Here is a 19,365-nt window from a genome sequence, read left to right as displayed (position 1 = left end):
CTGGTTGGTTTGGTTTCTGGGTGCCCACTGACCTTTCTGCTGCAAGATGTGACTCATTTCTTCTGCAGCTTTTAATTCCCACTTTAAATCCCTCACTAATCATAAGACATTGGGGATGGGACCAAGGTTAGGCCAAGGTTCCTCCTGCCAGGAACGTGCAGGGTGGGGGGGGGAAGTCAGAGGCGAGGAATGAGGGTCGGTTTTACTTGGGAATGTTGAAATTTGGGGTTATTCCTTCTTTCCAGAGTGTTGGGTGGCTCCTTCTCCGAGGCTTGGAATCCCCTCTGGGTTTTTATTGGGAGGAAAAATGGGAGAACATCAAGGGAGCAGCACTTTGTGACCCTCCAGCAGCTCCCAGTGAGGAAAATTGGGGTTGTGGAATGAGAAAGTTAATTAGTGGAATGTTGGGCTGTCCTGAGCAGGAGTTGAACTGGATGATCCCTGTGGGTTCCTTCCAGCTCAGGATGCTCCAGGATTCCATGAAAAGCCCACATGAAGGGAATGAAAGGAGCAGATTAATCTGAAGTGAGAGGGAAGGGAAAAGTGGAGCCCCAGGGCAGCCAGCTCGTTAGTGAGGAGTTCCAATCGGAGGTGGAGGAATCCTTCTCAGTTCCCAAAATATCAGATTATACAGGTGGTTCACTCTCCACGCTGCTCTTCCCGAACTTTCCTCACTGGAGCCCTTTGGAGCTGTTGACTGTGACGCTCCAAGAAAGGACCTTCCTTTGAGTCCAGTGGAATTTTGTGTCATGGGAGACAAAAATGGGTAAAATATGCAAGAAATGCCCTATTTGGGATCCGTGTGGTGCCAGGTAATCATTGCAGCAATTCCAGGGATAAATCTTGAAAAGGATGCCAGACATTTCCAGTGTCACTGGACGGCTGGAATGTGTTTGGGGATGTTTTGACATTAAATTAGCCCCCATCTGGGTGGTGCTATAAATTAAAGCAGCGAGGAATTCAAAAGCATTTTTAAAGAGTAACAGAATCCCAAGTTTTTAGCTCGCTGGTTTATATTCCAGGAGTGGAAATGTCTAATTTTACTCCTCAGTTTTGGCCAGTGTGGCTTGTAGTGATGGAGGAGAGGAGAAGGGAGCAGGAAAACTTGTGGATTGTTTGGAAAATGAAGGGGGAGAAGGAACAAGACAAGGAAGAAGCGCTGAAGCTTTTCCCAGCAAACACACAGGGGAAGGAGCTGGATTTTTGGGGATGGGATCTCTCTCCAAATTTGGAATTTAGGACAGGGTTCATGGTGGTAGAACTGGCGATCATTAACCTCCACTTGTTTGCCTGCAGCTCCAGGTACCAAAACCAACCAGAACACAACAATTCAGGGAACTGAAACGTTTTGGCACTTGAGGAATAAAAACGAGGTCAAAACGGGTTGATGTGGTGCAAGAACCAGCTGGGATTTCTCTTTCCTCACCATTCCAGGTACAAAATCCTACTCTTCACCCCTAAAATTTGGGCATTATTCTGTCTAAACACTGAGTTTTCTGGGGTGGCCGTTCCGTGACGGCCTGAAAATCCACAACCCACCTCCCATGAATTTTAGCTTTTTTCATCCCCCAATTTTAAGCTCAGGATCTCATTTTTAGGTTGGTGAGAACAAGGTGGGGTGGATCTCACCCTTCATGTGGAGTTTAATTGTTTAAGGGAGGGGTAAATTCTAACTGCCTACAACTGGGAATTTTGGCTTCTATTTATGAGGGAAATGTCTGGGAATATTCTGGGCCATAATTAGCACATTCTTCTTGAATATAGAACTTCATTCAGCAGCCTCAGTCACTGCACGTGGGAGAAGAGATTCCCACTTGGGTGACAGTTTAATTCACAACTCGTGTGACAGAAGAGGTTCCAGCAGTGAGGAGGAGGAAAATACTGATTTGTCACTCCAAGTGCAAAACTGAGGTCGAAATGGGAAGGGATTTTTCTGGTTTGGAGGAAAAAAAAAAAAAAAACAAAACCAACAAAAACCAGGCTTTTAAAAACTATTTTTACCTCCCCAGGGTGATAATTTTTTGCCTTTTTTTTTCTGCCTTAAAATTAGAGCTGGTGAGGAAGCAAATGTGAGATCCATAAAGGCAGCAGGAAATTTTGGGTGGGTTTCAGGCACCTAATTAAAAGAAAATGAGTCCTGAAGATTCCACGTGTGGCTGGTGGGGAGTTTTATGAACTTGGAATGGAAAAATACCTGCAAAATTAACCTGCCATTCTGCTGATCTTAATCCCAGGTGCCACCAGCCTGGATAAAAAGAATATAAATACACCTGGATCTCTTGGAGAGGAGTGAGGTAAGTGCCCAGTTCACCCTGAAAGGCTTTCCCTGGTTCCCAGGATGAGCATTCTTGGCTTTTAAACTCTGATGAATGTAAAGAAAAATATAAAATCCCAGCAGAATGTAAAGAAGAATAGAAACTTGCAATATTAAAATAATTAAATAGACATAATTAATAATTTAATAGAAATAATTAGCATAAAAATGAACAAGGATTTACTGGGATTCTTTTTTTCCTAAGTGGCTTTGAGTTGTTTTTTTTGTGGGTGTTTGGTGTTATAATTTAATGATGATTCTGATTTAATTCCCAGTCACATTCTTAACTGGATTATAAAAACAGATGTAAAAATAAAGTGTGATTAAAAAAACTCGAGTAGAGTTGATGGCAACTCGAGGAAAGCAATTTTTCCATGACTCTTTGCTAAAGCTGAAGGAATTTGGGAGAGATCATCCTCCAGAATAGAAGTTATTTTCCTCAAAGAAACCAAACCAAACCAATCCAACACTTTGAGATGTTAATTTTGCAGGGTCAGAATTTCCAGGGAGGACTTTGACTGCCTCTCTTCAAGGGAACAGCATCCAAATGAAAAATTTCCATCATATTTTCCACATGGAGACAAAGTCTAAATAAAAGCTACTGACAAAAAAAAAAAAAAGAAAAAAAAGAGGGGGATGCAGTTTTTGCTGAAGGATTAGTCTCATTTTAATTGAATATCCACAGATTTTTATGGAATAATACAAAGCAAAAACCTGAATACATATTGAACAGAGATCTAGGTCTGCTACCACCAACCACCTAATTACAAACACTGTAGAAAAATGACATTTCACACGTTTTTTGTTGTTTGTTTGTTTGTTTGTTTGTTTTGTACAGGTTCCTTTGGGTTGAAAGGGCCCACTGGAAAGGAAAAAAAAAAAAAAACAAAGCAAACCAAACAAAAACCTGAAATTGTGGTTTCTTGTCACGGTGAGTTGGAAAATTCACTTTACCAGGAACATGCTGTATTTCTGCCTGCCAGGAAATAAGGAAATACAAAAGAGAAAACATGTGCTTTTGTGTTTAGAGCCATTTTTCTGTCCTCTTTTCACCCTCCTGGCAGCTTGTTCCCACCAGCCTTTCCCTCCTTCACTCCTGTGGTTTTTTTTTCATCCCTAGAGCTTCCAAAAAAAAAAAGGATTTGTTGCCATTCCAACCTTTCCCACCAGGGGGTCTCTCATTCCAGGAGTTTGCAAATTGTCTTAAAAAAGAAAATTTAGGTGGGAAAAAACCTTGCCACGAGGGAAGTTCTAAATATCCACTCACATTTCCGAGGTACTGTACAGGAAAACTTGGAGCAGGTCCAGCTGGAATAGACAGGAATATTCCTGGGCCTTCCTCGTGATCCGGGATGAAACTTGGTGGACAGACCCAAAATCCTGGAGGATTCTTCATAAAAAAAAACCAAAAAAACCACCAAACCACCAAAAAAAACCCAAGAGTAGTTCGAGCTGTCTGGATCTGAGAAGGGCCTTGGGACAAATCCTGTGGCAACCTCGAGGAGATGGGAAGGGCATTCCCAGCCTGGAATCAACTGCACAGGAAGAGATTTGATTTGATTTGATTTGATTTGATTTGATTTGATTTGATTTGATGTTCAGGTTGTGGGAGATGAAATCCAACCCTTCAATGACACCACGAGGAAGGGCAGCCCAGTTTTTGGTGAGGGTAAAATAACTCCTCCAGCAGCTTAAATGTGACTTTCCAAGGGAAAAAAAAAAACCTCAGGAAGGCGGAATCCGAGAGCAGAAAGTGTTTCACACGATATTTAAGTCCAAATGTTGATCCTCCAGAGGTGGTTTTATGAGGCAGGAACGAGGCCTGGGGGACGCTGGTGAGTCCAACAGTGTTGATAAAGTTGATTTAATTTTCAGTTTTATGTTTTTAGATATATATATATCTCTATATATACACCCAAAGTTGTGATGGAAATGCAGCAACAATTCAGGTTTAGCCACACCCAACTCAGTTTTGTCACTCCTTGTTTGGGAAAAGGGACATCGACAACTTTGTGGGTTTCTATCCAGGAATTTGTAGCTTTTTTTTTTTTTAGGCAAGCAACACCTAAAACCAGTGTCTGAAAGAAGTGAATTATTTTTAAAATTTGTTTTTACAATTAGCTCTGATTTATCCTTTATGGACTGCAGGTTCTTCTCTAAGTCGAAAAGACACATTAATATTATCCATCCATCCATCCATCCATCCATCCATCCATCCATCCTTCCATCCAGGAACAGAAAACTTTATACACTCATAAAATCCTGTTAAAAAAATTAAAATACAGTGCATACCACTCCCTCAGAAAGTGCACTTCTTGGAAAAAAAAAAAAATTGGCTCAAAGAACTTCTAAATTGACTTTTGTGTATTGAAACAGCTGACTGAAACAACCACCTCAAAAGAAAAGAGGAAAATCTGATTTAAGTGTTATCAGTTGGGAGAATTCCCAGGCTCTGAGAGCACAAGGAGGTTTGTTCCTAGTTGGGAGCTAAAATGAATTGAATCAGGAAAAGTCCTTTCCTTAATTTCAGTGGGTTGCTTGGCCCCTCTGACAGATGGTGGGGAAAGCTCTGCAGGTGGGAATTCTCTTTGGGAATTCCTGGCTGCTGCTTCTGCCTCCAGACAGTTCCCTGGCTGGGAGCTGAGCACGGAGCTGCAACAGGGAGATGTCACCTGGCAGAACCCAAAAAACCTGAAGGGCTGGGGTTTTTGGTGGGTTTGTTTTGTGCACAGAATTCACTTTATAAAATCCCAGGATGGGTTGGGGTTGGGAGGGACCTTAAAAAGCTCATCCAGTTCCATGGGCAGGGCCACCTCCCACTAGACCAGGTTGCTCCAACCTGGCCTTGAAATCCTTTGTCAATAATAATAAATAATAATAATAATAATGATGATGATAAATAAATTTGTAATGATATTTCTAGAAAGCTGTGGAACTCGATGCTTGTTTGGTGCTCGTCATTAACATGCCAGTGAGATGGAATGGGGAGGATTTTTTTCCATCTTCACCCATCCTGGGTGGATGTTGTGGGTGCTCTGCTTTTCATGCAAAGGTCTGGGCAGCAAAGACATCCATGACTGAAGTGCATGAGAACAGGTCTCAAAGGAGAACTAGCCTTAAGAAGGGAATATTTGGTGCTTCTTTGTAGCATCCAGGGAAATAAAGATCTCGCTCATGGTGGTTTTACTCACTAAAAGGAAAAAAAAAAAAAAAGAGCAGCTTTGTGTATCCAGGGGGAACCGTCCCTGTCTTGAGGGAAATCTTGCTTGGCCAGAATTCTCCTGGAAATATTCTTGAAGTGGTGAAACAGGCAGGTCATTCTCCATCTGCAGGTGTCTGGGAGGGGTTTGACCTGATCCCAGAATCCCAGAATGGGTTGGGTTGGAAGGGACTTAAAACTCATCCAGTCGCACCCCCTATCTTCCACTATCCCAGACTGCTCCAACCTGGCCTTGGACACTTCCAGGGATGAGGACATAACCTGGGTCTGCTGAAGTAACTTCCAAATGATTTTGGCTGGATGGTTGTTCCTTAATTTGCTTTTCCCCCTCCTTTGCTCCAGAGGATCCTCACGAGCCACAGATCCAAATTCCCAGAGTCGACGGCTCCGGATGCTGAGCCCAGTCCTGGTGCCCTGCACTGTCCAGGGAGGGGGGATATTCCAGGCAGGAATGCTGATGGATGAAGGCCCTCAGGAGGGGAAACTTCCAACCATTTTAGCAGCTTGTCTCCGCAGCGGGAGGTTTTTGACAGCGAGTGATTGTCCAGTGTCGTGACAACAAAGGCGAGGAGAACGTTCCTGGCCGTAAGGCCCCTCCTGAACCCAGACCTTTCGGGGCTGCTCACAGGAAGGTTCTGTGGAGGCTGCCACGCCAGGGAGAAGCTCCTTCAGAGCTCCCAGAGTGCCTTACACACCTGAATGGAACAAATCAGGGAAAACAAAACAAAACAAAACAACAACAACCACAACAACAACAACAACATGGCATTTACAGAACTGAGGGGCTGGCAATGACTTCACCGAGACAGCCAAGGCTGGACCTGGTGCCGAGCCCGGTGGGCACTTGATATTTTCAGGCAGGAACACACACTGGTTATAAAAAGGAGGGAAAAACTCTTTTCATTGCCTGTCTGAAGTTATTCCCTGGGCTCTCCCTGGGATGTCGTGGAGGAACCTGGGGCTGCAGATTAAAGCAAAACATCTCCGTGCTGGCCAGCAGCGAGTTAAGGTGGGTTTATAATTTAAACAACAAAATAAATCTCTTTCTGGGCTGGGGGACTAATGAATTGGAGGATGCTCTTAACTTACTACAAGGTGTGTATTTGCACTGTGTCACAGCTCTCCACAGACCATTCCAGAAACACACTGGAACCTGTCCTGAAAAGTGCTTTTCTTGGCCTGCTTTGTTTTGTGGGTTTGTTTTTTTTTTTTTTTTGGTTGGTTGGTTGTTGTTGTTCTTCTTCTTCTTCTTTTTTTTTTTTTTTTTTTAAGGTAAAATGTTTCCAAAAAGGTTAAAGAGCTTTGCATCTTGGAGACAGAGGAGGCAGGCTCCGGGATCTTACAGGACTTGGAATAAGATGGTGACAAGGTCTTGTCCCAAAAGGTCATTGCCGTGGGTGGCTGCCAGGCTGTGTCCTTCCACTCCATCCATCCACCTCCTGCTTCCATTCAGGACATACTGGGAAGGAACAGAGAGGCAGGAGTCATTTTTAGGCAGCTAATTGAGGTAAAAAAATTTTTTTATTATTCCCACCGTGTCAAAAAAATGGGGGTAAATGTAGGTGTCATCATGTATTGGGGACAAACATCATGCAATCTGTGGCTTGAAGGGGCAGAGGGGCCTGCTGGGTGCCCGGGAGTGGCACCAGGGAGGAGGATCCCGGGTCTAACCCAGGCTGGGCTTTCTTGTTCATGGAGTACAAACACCACGAGATCTGGCATGGAGACAAACAAAGAGTGAGGTCCAGCTCAAACCTGGTTTCTTGGTCCTCTCCTGGAGGCACAGGCCTGCTGGGAAGAGAACCAGCACAACAGTGAGTGAATCTCCATCACAAAACTGGTGCCCCCTCTCTTTGCCCTCAGCTCCTCTTATTTCTCGGAACAACTCAGGCAACTGCGATCAAAACTCCTTTTTCCCTGGGAAAACAGCACAAAATATTCCCTGCTCCCCCTCAGGAGAGTCAGACAGAACGAAAAGAGAGGCTGCATGGCTCTGAAGCAGAGCCAAAACCAGGCCAGATTCTCCTGGTGGAGGATTTTGGGCACTGCCTTCCCAACCCCTCTAGAATTCTCTTTCCCATCTCAAGTTACAGCCCCGGCTCCGGTCCCTGTGCCCACAGGGAAACGTGTCCAGCAGCAGGATCTGACCCTCTGCATTGCACCACCCTGCAAATGCTCCCCTGAACGTCAGCAGAGCATTCCCAGGGGCTCTGGCTCAGCTCTGGCATCACTCCCTGCACGGAGCAGGATCAGGAATCTGCTCCCGGAGGGGAAGGTCGGGAACACCACCAGCAGTGGTGGCACACACGGAGCTGTCTGGGACACGAGGGGCTTTATCAGCTCCTGAACGCTTTGGGGATGTCCTGGTGGATCCAGCTGTCTCCTGGGGGTGTTCCCAATCCATGGGGCTGTGTTCCCACCCCCAGGCACGGTTTGAGCTGAGCTGTGAGTGAGGGATTAATCAATCAGAGTCCTCACCTTTCCCTCTCAGCCATGTCTTGTTTCTCTTCTGCCCTGTAAACACAAATCACGTTTGGGATCGTCACCCAGAGGTGAGCAGTGGGAAGGAGGGGAGAATCCAGGGCCCTTCTGGGGTGATGGATGGACCTTGGAGAGGGGTCTGAGTTCCTGGGACCCCCAGCCCTGGTGGCCCTCGTGCTCCTGTAGGGAGGCAGCTCCAGGAGCTGGGCTGGACAACTCACTTAATCCTCCCCAACTGGCATCTCCCACTGGGGCACCAGCACCAGGAGGTGGTGTAGCACCTATGCTGACCCAGTGGGTCTCTCCTCTCTCCTTCCCTGCCTCTTGCTTTTCCTGGAGTCATCCCTGGTCATGGCCAGCCCTCCCAGCAGCACTTCTGACCCAAAGCACCGGGCACGGAGCAGGTCCAGACAGTGAAACCAAACCAACTGCAACACTGAAGTCCCTCTTCATGCCACTCCAGCAGGGTGAAGTGGCTTTTGAAACAAGCACAAGAGCTCACTTTAGGGTCAGTTTGCTGCCCAAATAGGGATAATGTGCCTGTTTTACACAGAGAGTGGTGTCTGATGACCTTTGGGAGCACAGACAGAGTGTGAGGAGGATGTGTGGGGTTCAGAGGTTCTATGGATAAATAACAACCTTTTAATCAAGCTTCTCCCTCCTCCAACTCTTACTTACTTGGAGACAATCAGTGCAGGATTTGGGGGTGGGAGGAACGTGGAATTTACTGGTTATGACACAAGGAGTGATGGGAGAAAGCAACAACATCCCAAGGAAACAAACCCCCTCTCCACCTTACCCCCCCCCCAAAAAAAAAAAAAATTAATTTTACCTTTCTTTTCTGGCCTTGATCCTCTCTTCTTCGAATCTGCAAGAAAGAAGAGAGATTTAAATGGAGATTGTTCACTCCCAGTAAAACCCCACGTTTGCTCCGAAGGTGACAGGAGTTCTGTGCTGGCACAGGGTGAGGCTCTTCCTCGGCCCTGGCACGAGTAAGATGAGGTGGGATGTGTGTCCTGCACCTCCCCAGAGCTGCCCCAGGTCCCCCCCCACCCAGCACTCACTGTAGGACACAGTCTGGGATCTGCACGTGTTCCATGGGGATGAGCTGCTCCAGCTCCTCCAGGGTGTGCACGTACTGGATCTTATTGATGAACTTCACACTGGCAGGGAGAGAGAGAGACAGTGCACCAGGAGGCCTTGGATTGATCCAGAGGAAGCCAAGAGCTTTCCTGATGGAAGAAACTCTGCATCTCTGTGCCCACCTCCCCGTGACGCTGTTGGGGGACTGAAAGCTCCTCCCAACATCTGCAGGAGGCAAAAAGGGCCACCATTCCCACACTTCCCAGTAAATCATCACTCCCTACCCACTGGGACAAAGTCTGCTCTGGATCCAGACCACCCTAAGGTCTCCTAAAACCACCTCAGGAGTCGTCCCTGGACGTATCAGAGAGAAGAAGGACGAGGGACAAACAGCCTCACCTTGGTTGCTCCTGGCCTAAAGATGAGCTTAAAATCTGATTTGTGAGATTAAACCCCGGGGAACATCACGAAGCTGTGTCAGGGGGGATTTAGGTTGGATCTCAGGGAAGGGTTCCTCCTGAGGGAAGAGCCCAGAGGGTGGTTGGCACTGAACAGGCTCCCCAGGGCAGTGGGAACAGCACCAAAGCTGCCAGAGTGGGATGTTGGGGTGTCTGTGCAGGGCCAGGAGTTGCACTGATGATCTTTATGGGACCCTCCCAGCTCAGGATATCCTAGGATTCCGTGATTCCAAGCCCAGCCAAGTCTGGGAACGTCCTGCTCACCTGATGAAGGGTCTGGATATCGCCAGCACCGTCCGGATGAACCACGACGGGTGCACAATGATCAGGGCTTTGAGGTTTTTACGGAGCCTGGGGAAGAGCAAAGGCACAGGAGTCAAATCCAAAGGGCATTTCCTAAACTCTCCATGCCCTTTAGGAAGGGCACTGCTCTGCTCTGGGGCTGTGCCAACCTGAGCTCTGCCAAGGTGCTGGTGAGGAAGGAGGGGGCAGAGCCCGTGAGGAGAGCCTGGAGTTAAATCAGAAATCTGGGATAGAGGAAGGAATTACAGGTTCTGGGGAGTGGGAAAGGAGGAGGGTTAGCTGGGAGTGTTGTGAAGAAGCAGGGGAAGAGGTGTGGGGGTGGGGAAAGCCCTGGCACAGGTTGCCCAGAGAAGCTGGGGCTGCCCCGTCCCTGGGGGTGTCCAGGGTTAGTGGGAGGTGTCCCTGCCCGTGGAGGGGGTGGCACTGGATGAACTTTAAGGTCCTTCCAACCCAAACCATTCTGAGATTCCGTGTGGGGGGAGGCCTTGGGAAGAAGGAAGAGGCCACACCAGCTGGGTTCTGACCTTCTGTCGATCATCTGGTAGCATTTCTTCAGCCAGCCCAGGCCTGGCATCCTCCGCCGGGGCGTCGCTCCGTTCAGGTACACGATCATGTAATCCTCGGCCACCAGCAGCTCCAGGCTGCTGATCACGTACCTGGTGGGTGAGCAGAAGGGACAAGAGACTGAAAAAACACCCTGGGGCTTTCCTCAGGTACCTGTGTTTCACCCTGAAATGCCTCCAAGGCTCGTTCTTTGCAGGAACGGGTTTGGGTTCTCCTGGCACCTCTGCGGGGTGCCCGGGGATGTGTTAGCGCAGTTCAGGCACTCATGGACACCCCAGCTCTGTTCTCTCCCAGCTGCTGAGCATCCCACACACGCTCCAGCCTGGATGGGAGTCCATCCCTGGCATCATTAACCCGGAATGTTTGAATGCTTTCACTCATTGGACTCAGAGCCGGGGCCAGCGACGCTCACCCCAGTCTGCAGCTGCACCCTGGGCATGTTTGGCCTGGATTCAGACTATTCCCAGCTGATGTTCCTGATGCAGCGAGAACAGGGAAACTCTGTCCCTCACCCTCCTCTCCCTCGCAGCCACTTACAGGAAGAGGTTTTCCATGATGTAGTGGTAATCAGCCAGGTTGCTGTCGGGGAGGTAACAGGCAGCAAAGACAATGATGGCATTGAGACCTTCTCCGTAGTACCCTGGGAAAGGAAAACACAGGATGTTTTCCAGGGAAAGATGTAAGAGCTGAGGGAGAAACAGCAGCAAAGTTGTGTTGTCAGATTTGAGCCTGGAGGGGGGAGGTTTGTGCCTCTGTCCGGTTCCAGGAGAGCTTTGTCCCTCTTTGGACCTCCTTCCCGAGGAGGTTTCCTCCTGGTTTGGGTGAAACGTGTGTTTGGGGTTCAGGGAAGGAATTTGGAGGTGTCAGAGCTTGGCTTTGCTGGGATTTTGGAAAGAGCACTGACCGTGGATGGGTCGACCTTTGCTGTCCCTCTGGAGCAGCTCAAGCACTGAGCTGGAGGAGTTCAACCCCCCCAGGCCCTTCATCACTGCCCACACCAGGCCTGAGGGTTGGGAACAGCCCCTCTATCAGTTAATTCACACACCACTGGCAGTGATTCCATTTTCAGACCCCCTTTTCAGTGCAGTTTTCAGCACGGTCTGGGCACTTTTTGCTCCTTGCCCTGTAACTTTACAAAACAAACAGCAAATCTTCCTGTAAACAGCAACAAACCAGTCCTGGAATCCTTGACAGAGACCCCTCCCCCCCTAGCTAAGACCTCACCCACCTCCATGTGTCACCACTCTCATGTAGGGTTTGATCATCTGGAGGTCGATCCTGTGCTCCTGCTCCCCGATGATGACGGTCCTCCAGAGCCGGCCGTTGGTGGCACTGCCATCCTCCGTGCCCCCGTCCCCAAACAGGTCTGCACTGTCCCCAGGCATGTTCTTGGCCGTGGCTACGGGGGTGTCATCTGCAAAAGGGACAGATGTGCCTTTAATCTAATGCAGGAAGAGGCTTTGGAGAGAAGAACCCCAGGGATGGCGCTCGGATCGTGCCCCGCCTGCAGCTTCGATCTGTGCGAGTTTATGGTGCTTAACAATCCTGCTCTATTGCCAAAATGTTACACAAATAAGCTTAAAACCTCCCTTTGCTTATCAGTCCTCAGTTGCTGGTGGTGAATTGTGTCAGAAGTCATTAAAACGAGGCTAAAAAAACACCCCAACCCCAGCAAAACTCCCACAGAACCAGCCCTTTTACCTTCCCATTCCAGTTCGTTCCCATTCCCCAGGAATTCGAGGGAATCTGTCTCGTCAGGTGTCTCAATATCATCCACATTAATATCCAGGTCGTCTGGAGTGTCCAGGAAGTCATCAGAGAGGATGGAGCCTTCGCTCTGATCCAGGGAAATGTTGATTTCGGGTGCCACGAGTGTCTTGCGCTTCCGATGGGCCCCGTTAAAGTTTAAAGTGTTGGGGGGAGCTGGAGTTGAAAGGAAAACAACTGACAGGTTGTCCTGCTCCTGTGTCCTTCCTGCTGCCTCCTGGATGTCCCAGGTTACGGGCTGGGTGGTGGATGAGGGACTGGGAGCTGGATAGAAGTGCCCACACTTTGTGAGCTCCCGATTTCCTCCCCCGGCTTCTCAGGAGATTCAAATCCCTGCTGGTTTCTTCCTCCCCTTCCCCTCCAGGAATTTTTTTTTTTTGTGGCTAACCCAAGGCAATTGGTTTTCTCCCTCCCTGCAAGCTGCCATTCCCCTTTGGGTTCTGGAGAGGGCAGGTGGTACTTACAGGATGTGTTCTCGTCTTCCGTTGGGCTTCCCAGTGACTCCATCCCTGTCTCTTCTGGGAGAGGTCTGCAGGAAACGGAGGGAAAACACAGGAGAGAGCAGGTGATGTTTAGGAAAAAGTCCCTCCATGGCAGACAGAGGAGAGAATGGGGACACCAGGGAAAGACACCCAACCCCACATGTGCTCTGCCCTTTCCCTTTTCCTAGTAAACTCAGAAAGAGGGAATCCCTCAGGGAATTTGCCCAGCAGCTGTGCTTCCCTCCTGGAGCGCTGTGCAATCCCCAGTAACCTCCAAACTAACCCCTGCATTTCCACCCTCGTCCAGCCAAGAGGCTGGAAAATCCAGCCAGGGACAGGGGAACAAATCCTGACCCCAGCAGAGCCTGCTAAACGTCCTCATTCTCCGTATTACCCCAATGTTTTCTCTGCAGGAACTCTGAGGATCCCAGCCCAGCAAAACCTTCTCCAAAGGCCTTCCACAACCCCCTCTGATGGGAAGCAGCTGCTCCTTGGAGGTGGCTTTGCTTGGAGGCAGCTGATGCTCAAGGCAAGAACCAAACCCTGGCGGTGACCCCAAATGGTCCCCCCCACCCTCACCTCAGCCCCCATTCGGTGCCTCCCAGCCCCTTGTTGAGGTTTGGAAGCAGGTTCATTCCACACCAAGACCCAATCACCAGCATTCCAACCCTTATTTTGGAGCCAGAGACCATCCCACCAGTCCCTTCCCGGGCAGAGGTTGGGATGTGCAGCCTCTTCTGCTCAGCTCCTGCACCCTCCTGGCACAAAGCACTGTCCCTCCAGCCGTGGGCCAAAAGCATCCATGGATTTAAAAGTCCATTTTCCTGGGCAGATGCACTCCCCAGATGCTTGTCCCCTTAATTTGAGCTGGGATTCATGTCTGTCCCTGGCATGAGCTGGGTTTGACACTCCTGGACCAAACCCCACCAACAATAAATTCACGTTGTCAAATCTAATTTCTGGAAGCTCCCCCTCCTCAAGGGGAAGACCTCGTGCCTCCAGCTGTAAAATCCTGGTGCTGGGACAGCCCTGGGATGGAACAGGGGGAGAATCCAGGAGTTTTAAGGATGAGGATGGGCCTGTGAGGAGGCTGGTCCTGCGACTCGCAGAGGGAGACGATGGAGGATGGAGACAGGACACGGCCCAGCTCTGCCCTGTAAACGCTCCTCTTGCTGCTGCCACGGCACCAGAGCCACCAGGCCAAATTAAACCCTATAAATATGTAGATTAAGGGCTAATCCTCTGCTCCCTGGTTATTGTATATTTATGAGAGCTGAGGAGCTGATCCCGGGCACGTGCTCCTTGTGCAGCACCCGCAGCCCGGCGGCTGTCACGATATTCCTGAGGGGTCACGGAGACCCCTCGACCCCCTCCAGCTCCTCCTTCCCCCTTCTTTTGTCACCACCGAGGCCTGGCTGGTTGTTTATCCGCTGGGAGCCGGCACCTGGCACGATTTGGTGACACAGCATCCCAATGGGAAGCGGAGGGAAAGCCGGGGGGGCAGCTCTTCCCTAGGACGTGCTGCTCCCTCATCCCGGCATTCATCCCGTCAGGACAGCGATTCCCAAAGCCAGAGGGGGGAAGAAAAAGCCTTCCTTACCTTCCCAAAGGCTGCTCCGATCGCTACCTCCCCGTGCCAATCCTCCTTCCCGAAAGCGCTCAGCCCCGGATCCCGAGATTTCCGGAGCGCAGCGGTTTATCCTAAGGGTCGGGTGCCACCATTTTGCTCCCTGCCGGTCCCTGCTTCCCTCTCCCAGCCCCTTTTCCACGGGCACGAGTGGGTGCCCGCTCGGCGCCGGAGGGAGCGCGCCGGGATCGGCGGGATGCGGGATGCAGTGAGCATGCTCCCCATCCCAGCCTACGGCATCATCATCCCCGCGCTCCAGCCGAGACACAACGTCTGGAATAAACCTTCCCGGAGCAGCAGGAGGGAGGATCCTTCTCCTCTCCGCTCCCTCAGGGCCGCCACATCCCCCACCTGCCGCGCAGGAGCTGCTCCTGCAGGCTCAGCTTTCCGGGGAGGAGGAGGAGGGATGGGAATGTCGCCTTGTGTCCTCACTGAATCCCGTTTTTCCCAGCCCAGATCCTTGTCTAGGATGTGGCTTTTCCTTTTTTTTTTTTTTTTTTTTTTTTCCCCCGTGGCTAGATTGGCTAATCCCAGCCAGGCAAAAATAGCTCTGCAGCAAATCAGCTGCTGGAGAGCTGCTGTCCCACATGCAGCAGCTTCTGCCCTATTATTTCACCGCTTCCAGGGGGGGAAAAGCGGCTGGAAAATGGTAATTTATTTATTTTTATTCCAGCTGGAACCCAGCTGGCCCTTCCCTCATTTGCCAAGGGGCTGTTCAGGCTCTGTCTCACTTGCATCATTCCTGATTTAATCCCTGTGCAGCAGCCTGGGGAGCGTGTTCCCAGAGCTACGGCCTCGGCCCTGTCCCTGACCCCTTTGCCTTTTCCCAGGATTCATTCCCGATGACACCCATGCTTGGTGCTGAGGGATATGCAGGAGAAATGCCTCTGGAAGGCCTGGCTGGCTGTGGGAAGTTTGTTGCTGGCACGGGAAGGGCGGGACAGAGCTCTGAGGGGATGGCTGGGTTGGTGCCGGCGTGTCCAGGAGCTGCATCAGCTTTATCCCAGATTCCCTAGGAAGCTTTGGGTCAACGTTTTCCTTTCTGTGCCTCACTTTCTATACTTCTCTGAGCAACCTGGGCTTGTGGAAGTCGTCCCTGGCCCACGGCAGGGGGTGGAATGAGATGAACTTTACAGCCCCTTCCAAACCAAACCATTTCCATGATTCCTACCTAAACCCCCATTTCCTTTCTACACCTCTCTCTCTCCACTCCATTAAAACCCTGGCACTCCAGGGGAGCCCGAGGCTGGCAAAGATCCACCAGCCCAAAGCTCTTCTCTCAGAGGGAAATCAAACCCATCCTGCAAAGCCAAAGGGCTTGGCTGAGCCCACCCTGGGGGGCCAGCGGAAGGACAAGCCGTGCCCTGTGGGCTGGAAGACAGAGGGGCTCAGAAGGAGGATGCAGCTGGAGCTGGGATGAACAGAGCCAGGCTCATCCAAGTGCTGGGATGAACAGAGCCAGGCTCATCCCAGTGCTGGGAAGAACAGGAGCCCCTTTCTTGGTGGGCGGGGGCTGGACGTGCCCGCGGCACACACGGCACAGTGTCTGGGAATACTGGGGCTCTGTGGGGCTGCCGGGGGGTTTGGATGCAGCTGGAGCGGGGTGGGACAGCCCTGGAAGCCCCTCGGGGCTGCAGGAAGGGCTGGGAATGGCTCTGTGTGCCCAGAGGGATTTAGAGCTGCATCCCGGGATAGCTGGGGTTGGAAGGGACCCCTGGAGATCACCCAGTCCAACCGCCCTTCCCAGGTGGGGTCACCAAGGCAGGTGACATTCCAGGTGGGTTTGGAATGTCTCCAGAGAGGGAGACTCCACTCCCTCCCTGTGCAGGCTCCTGGATTTGGGGGGACAAGGCTGGGAATGGGGGCGGGTGCTCCCTCAGGGAGCTCACAGGGAGCTCACAGGGAGGTTTCCTGGCACCTCTGCACAGGCAGCGCAGCGGCTGTGAGGGTGGAAGGTGCCACTTTGGCACCTCCTGTCACCCACACATCATTTCCCACGAGGTTGGCACCCATTCGGATCCCCTGCATCCCAATGACTCCGCTTTCCATGACAAATTCCTGGCAAAGCAGCATTTCCCGGTCTGGGGAGACGCTGCGTGATTCAGGGGCTGGGAAGGAGTCCATCTGTCCATCCATCCATCCATCCATCCATCCATCCATCCCTCCATCCCTCCATCCCTATATGATTAACCTCCCTGTGCTCCACACCCCTCCTTGCCAAGGTTCCCAAAAGCATCCCAAAACTTCCAAGCTCTCAAGAGCAGCTCCCAACACTCCATTCTCTGCCCAAATCCCCCCACTGGAGTTCCCACCCCTGCTGCCTCTGGAGCCCAGGGAAAGACCCACCACCCTCCATGCCCTGAGGGTTTTTCTCACAGGAAGAAATAAAACTCTCCCTGTTTGTTTTTTTTTGGGGTTTCTCCCGAGGGAACCCACCTGGGGAAATCCTCGTCCTGCCATTCTTCCTTCACATCCACGTTTTCCATCCGCAGCGTGGCTTCCGTGGTTCCCATCGTGCTCAGGGAAGGGCTGGAGGCAGCAGATCCCTCAGGGAAGGGCTCAGGCTGGAATGGGAAGGCACAGAGGTTGGCATGGAGCGTCCTGACCCAGGAGCAGGTGCTCTGGCACCACACTCCCTGGAGAAGCTGCTTGTTTGGGGGGAAAAAGGAGCAAAACGGGGCATTTGGTGGCTAAAATTGCACTTTTTGGACCAGGAAGGGGAGGGGAGGTTGGCCCTGGGTCAAAGTATCTTTGCTCTGTTTGGATCCCAGCTCGTGTCCCCGTGGATCAGCTCTGCCTGGGCTGATATCCACACCTTTTTTCCTCATGACTTCCCTTTCAATCCCAATCTCCATTTAAACCCCTCTGAGGGTGTTTGTATCCCCTGCTGAGAGGGGACAGCAGAGTGGGCTCCTCCCAGGCTGCTCTCAGCCTGCTTTGGAAGCAGATTCCATGTTGCTGGTGTGGATGGAAGTCACAGGCTCTGGCTCTGCAGGGAAATTCCTGACACTGCTGCCCTCTCTGTGCTCCATCCCTGCGTGTCCCTGTCCCAAAGAGACGTGGAGGAGGGGGATGAAGCTTCACAGGGATGCTGAGTGTCCTTCCCCACCCCTGAGGGATCCCCATCACTGCCTGGCTCTCAGATAAACCAATCTAGACTCAAAAAAAACCAGATCAGCTCAACCAGAGGCAGGGTGAGGGTGTGTTCCCAGTCTGGGCCTTCTCCTGCACTGGCAGGAGCAAGCTGAGATCCAGGAATCCTGTTTTTCACCCACACTGACACCCCAGGGGCACAAGGGGCCCTTAAACCACATATGTATATTTTTTTTATTGCCTTCACCAGGAGGTTTCTGCTCCCAGACAGCAAAAATCAGGTGTTTGTACCTAATTCTTTGGGCCTGCACCTGCAGCTCCCAAAAAAAAATCTGGCTCGGGACTCAGGACCAGTCCCAGCAGGACCAGCACTGGTTGGGGGGATCAGACACACCATTCCCAGCTGGATCCTGCCCCGAGGGAACAAGGTCAGGCCTGATCTCCTACAGGACATCCTCAGGTGGAATCAGCTCCTGGGCTGGACCAGGAGCATCATCCCACCCACTGCAGGACAGTTGGGAATGTTCCTCCTGGCTCAGCCTTTGAATTGTTCCAGGCACTGGCTGGACAGGAACACATTCCTGTTGGGATAAGGGATGCAGGGTGATTCCCTGGGTGGAGATTGGGCTGCTCTGTCCGTGCCCCAGTGCAGGGAGATCATCACCCAGCACAGTCTGCCCATCGCTCTGAGGCCCTTCCAGAGCTTTTCCTGCTTCCCTTGGAGGCTGGTGATGATGTGGGGGAGAGAAATCTCTGTGAATCTGCTTTAAAGGAACGAGGCCCCAGCAAACCCAGCATCCCTCTGTATTCCAGGCACTGGAATCAGCAAAAAGAGCTGGCTGTCAGCATTGCAGGGCTCGGCATCTCCCACAATCCATCCTGGATTCTGCCCCCCCAGCCCACACCTGGCTCAGGGGATGCCTGGCACGGTCCCACCTCTTCCCCGGGTTTTTATTTCCCTGAAATGCAGATTAAATAAACCCTTCGGAGCTCAGAGAGAGAGAGAGAGAGAGAGATCCCCACCTTCCCCCTCCCTTCCCTGTCAGCTGCTTTCTGCCAACCTTGGAGGCATCATGGAGGGAGGAAGAAAAGCAAAAAGGCAGCGAAGCAAAGGCCGGGCGGGGAGGAGCGGGAGGATTTTTCCCAGGATTTGTCCCAGCCCTCCCGTACTCACCGCTGCCGGTGCTCAGCGACGAACAAAAGCCGATCCCGCCCGGATCCCGCCTCGGCATTCCTCCCGATGGGAGAGCGGCTCAGCAGGTCCGGCCCCTGGATCCGGATGCAGATGGAATGTGGGGATGCATCCAGGTCGACTTTTCGCACGGCATCCGTCGCTTTTGGGATTCGGTTGGGAAAAAGAGGGATGGGTGGAAGGATGGATGGATGGATGGATGGATGGATGGATGGATGGATGGATGGATGGAGGGCAGTTATTTGTGTTCTTCCATGGCTGCTGCTTCCTCTGCCGCCTCCCTCCCTGCCCTCCCCTCCCCTCCAAGGTATTTTATTCCGATTTTCCGCCCGCAGCTGGCTAAGCCTCGGCTGCCCTAAGGCAGCTAATTCCCTGCTTTTGTGTGTGTGTGTGTGTGAGGATGGCGCTGGGGACAGGGAGGGGGGTCTGGAGGAGGGAGAGGGGTGGGGACACGGAGCCGAAAGGACCCCCCTGCCGGTGCCAGCGCTCCTCCAATGGGCTGCGAGGCACCAAATCTGTGCCCGCGCTCTTCCTCCGGATGGATCCGGGTGGATGTGCATGCCAGGGGGGCTGAGCACACCCTCTCCCTGCAGCCTGCAGTGGGAGACAGGGATGCCCGTCATGCTGCTGCTGGAGGAGGGGTGGGAGGGATTTTAGTGCCTCATTCCCCGAGGAAGTAAAAGGTGGGATGCGGGATAGAACGGCCCACCCTGCAGGGCTGATTCGTCCCCAAACCTCAGGCAGCGGGTTCTGGACAGACAGACGTGATGGAAGGTCCTGT

The 19,365-nt window shown here is 51.5% G+C and overlaps 1 protein-coding gene and 1 long non-coding RNA gene across 5 annotated transcripts; one reads left to right on the top strand and one right to left on the bottom strand.

Moving 5' to 3' along the window:
- Positions 1–6,313: 6,313 nt before the first annotated feature.
- LOC114070934 lies at positions 6,314–13,235 on the top strand. Of its 2 annotated transcripts, none has more exons than XR_003573981.1 (3): positions 6,314–6,543; positions 6,807–7,041; positions 13,086–13,235. It is a non-coding gene; the product is annotated as an uncharacterized LOC114070934 (long non-coding RNA). The 2 variants fall into 2 exon arrangements; XR_003573980.1 differs by lacking the exon at positions 13,086–13,235 and adding an exon at positions 7,622–8,148.
- Positions 6,764–18,749, bottom strand: ATCAY (ATCAY, caytaxin). Of its 3 annotated transcripts, none has more exons than XM_027908553.1 (13): positions 18,567–18,749; positions 16,736–16,863; positions 12,655–12,719; positions 12,125–12,346; positions 11,652–11,837; positions 10,961–11,063; positions 10,384–10,515; positions 9,821–9,907; positions 9,080–9,178; positions 8,848–8,883; positions 8,013–8,048; positions 7,290–7,325; positions 6,764–6,993 (listed from the first exon to the last, which is right to left on the bottom strand). In XM_027908553.1, exons 2-13 carry the CDS (start codon positions 16,810–16,812, stop codon positions 6,984–6,986), a joined length of 1,089 nt encoding a protein of 362 aa, XP_027764354.1. In that variant the 5' UTR covers positions 16,813–16,863; positions 18,567–18,749; the 3' UTR covers positions 6,764–6,983. The 3 variants fall into 3 exon arrangements, with proteins under 3 accessions (XP_027764354.1, XP_027764355.1, XP_027764356.1); XM_027908554.1 differs by having other exon boundaries at positions 7,290–7,322; XM_027908555.1 differs by lacking the exons at positions 16,736–16,863; positions 18,567–18,749 and adding an exon at positions 14,273–14,437.
- Positions 18,750–19,365: the final 616 nt, after the last annotated feature.

The sequence above is a fragment of the Empidonax traillii genome, unplaced genomic scaffold, assembly GCF_003031625.1.
Source record: "Empidonax traillii isolate 1590-97213 ecotype Southwest subspecies unplaced genomic scaffold, ASM303162v1 scaffold1748:size104815, whole genome shotgun sequence".
In the NCBI taxonomy this organism is placed as follows: Eukaryota; Metazoa; Chordata; class Aves; order Passeriformes; family Tyrannidae; genus Empidonax; species Empidonax traillii.
The sequence above is the reverse complement of the archived record's forward strand: the minus strand, read 5'-3'. Positions and strand labels throughout refer to the sequence as shown.

Bases quoted from the DNA above. Each gene is read 5' to 3' on its own strand.
- ATCAY (XM_027908553.1), bottom strand. From the start codon at position 16,812: ATGGGAACCACGGAAGCCACGCTGCGGATGGAAAACGTGGATGTGAAG. The intron at 11,064-11,651 runs GTGGGTGAGGTC...TTCCTTTCCCAG, and splicing joins GAGAGTGGTGACACATGGAG to GGTACTACGGAGAAGGTCTC. The intron at 10,516-10,960 runs GTAAGTGGCTGC...CTCACCCACCAG, and splicing joins ATCATGGAAAACCTCTTCCT to GTACGTGATCAGCAGCCTGG.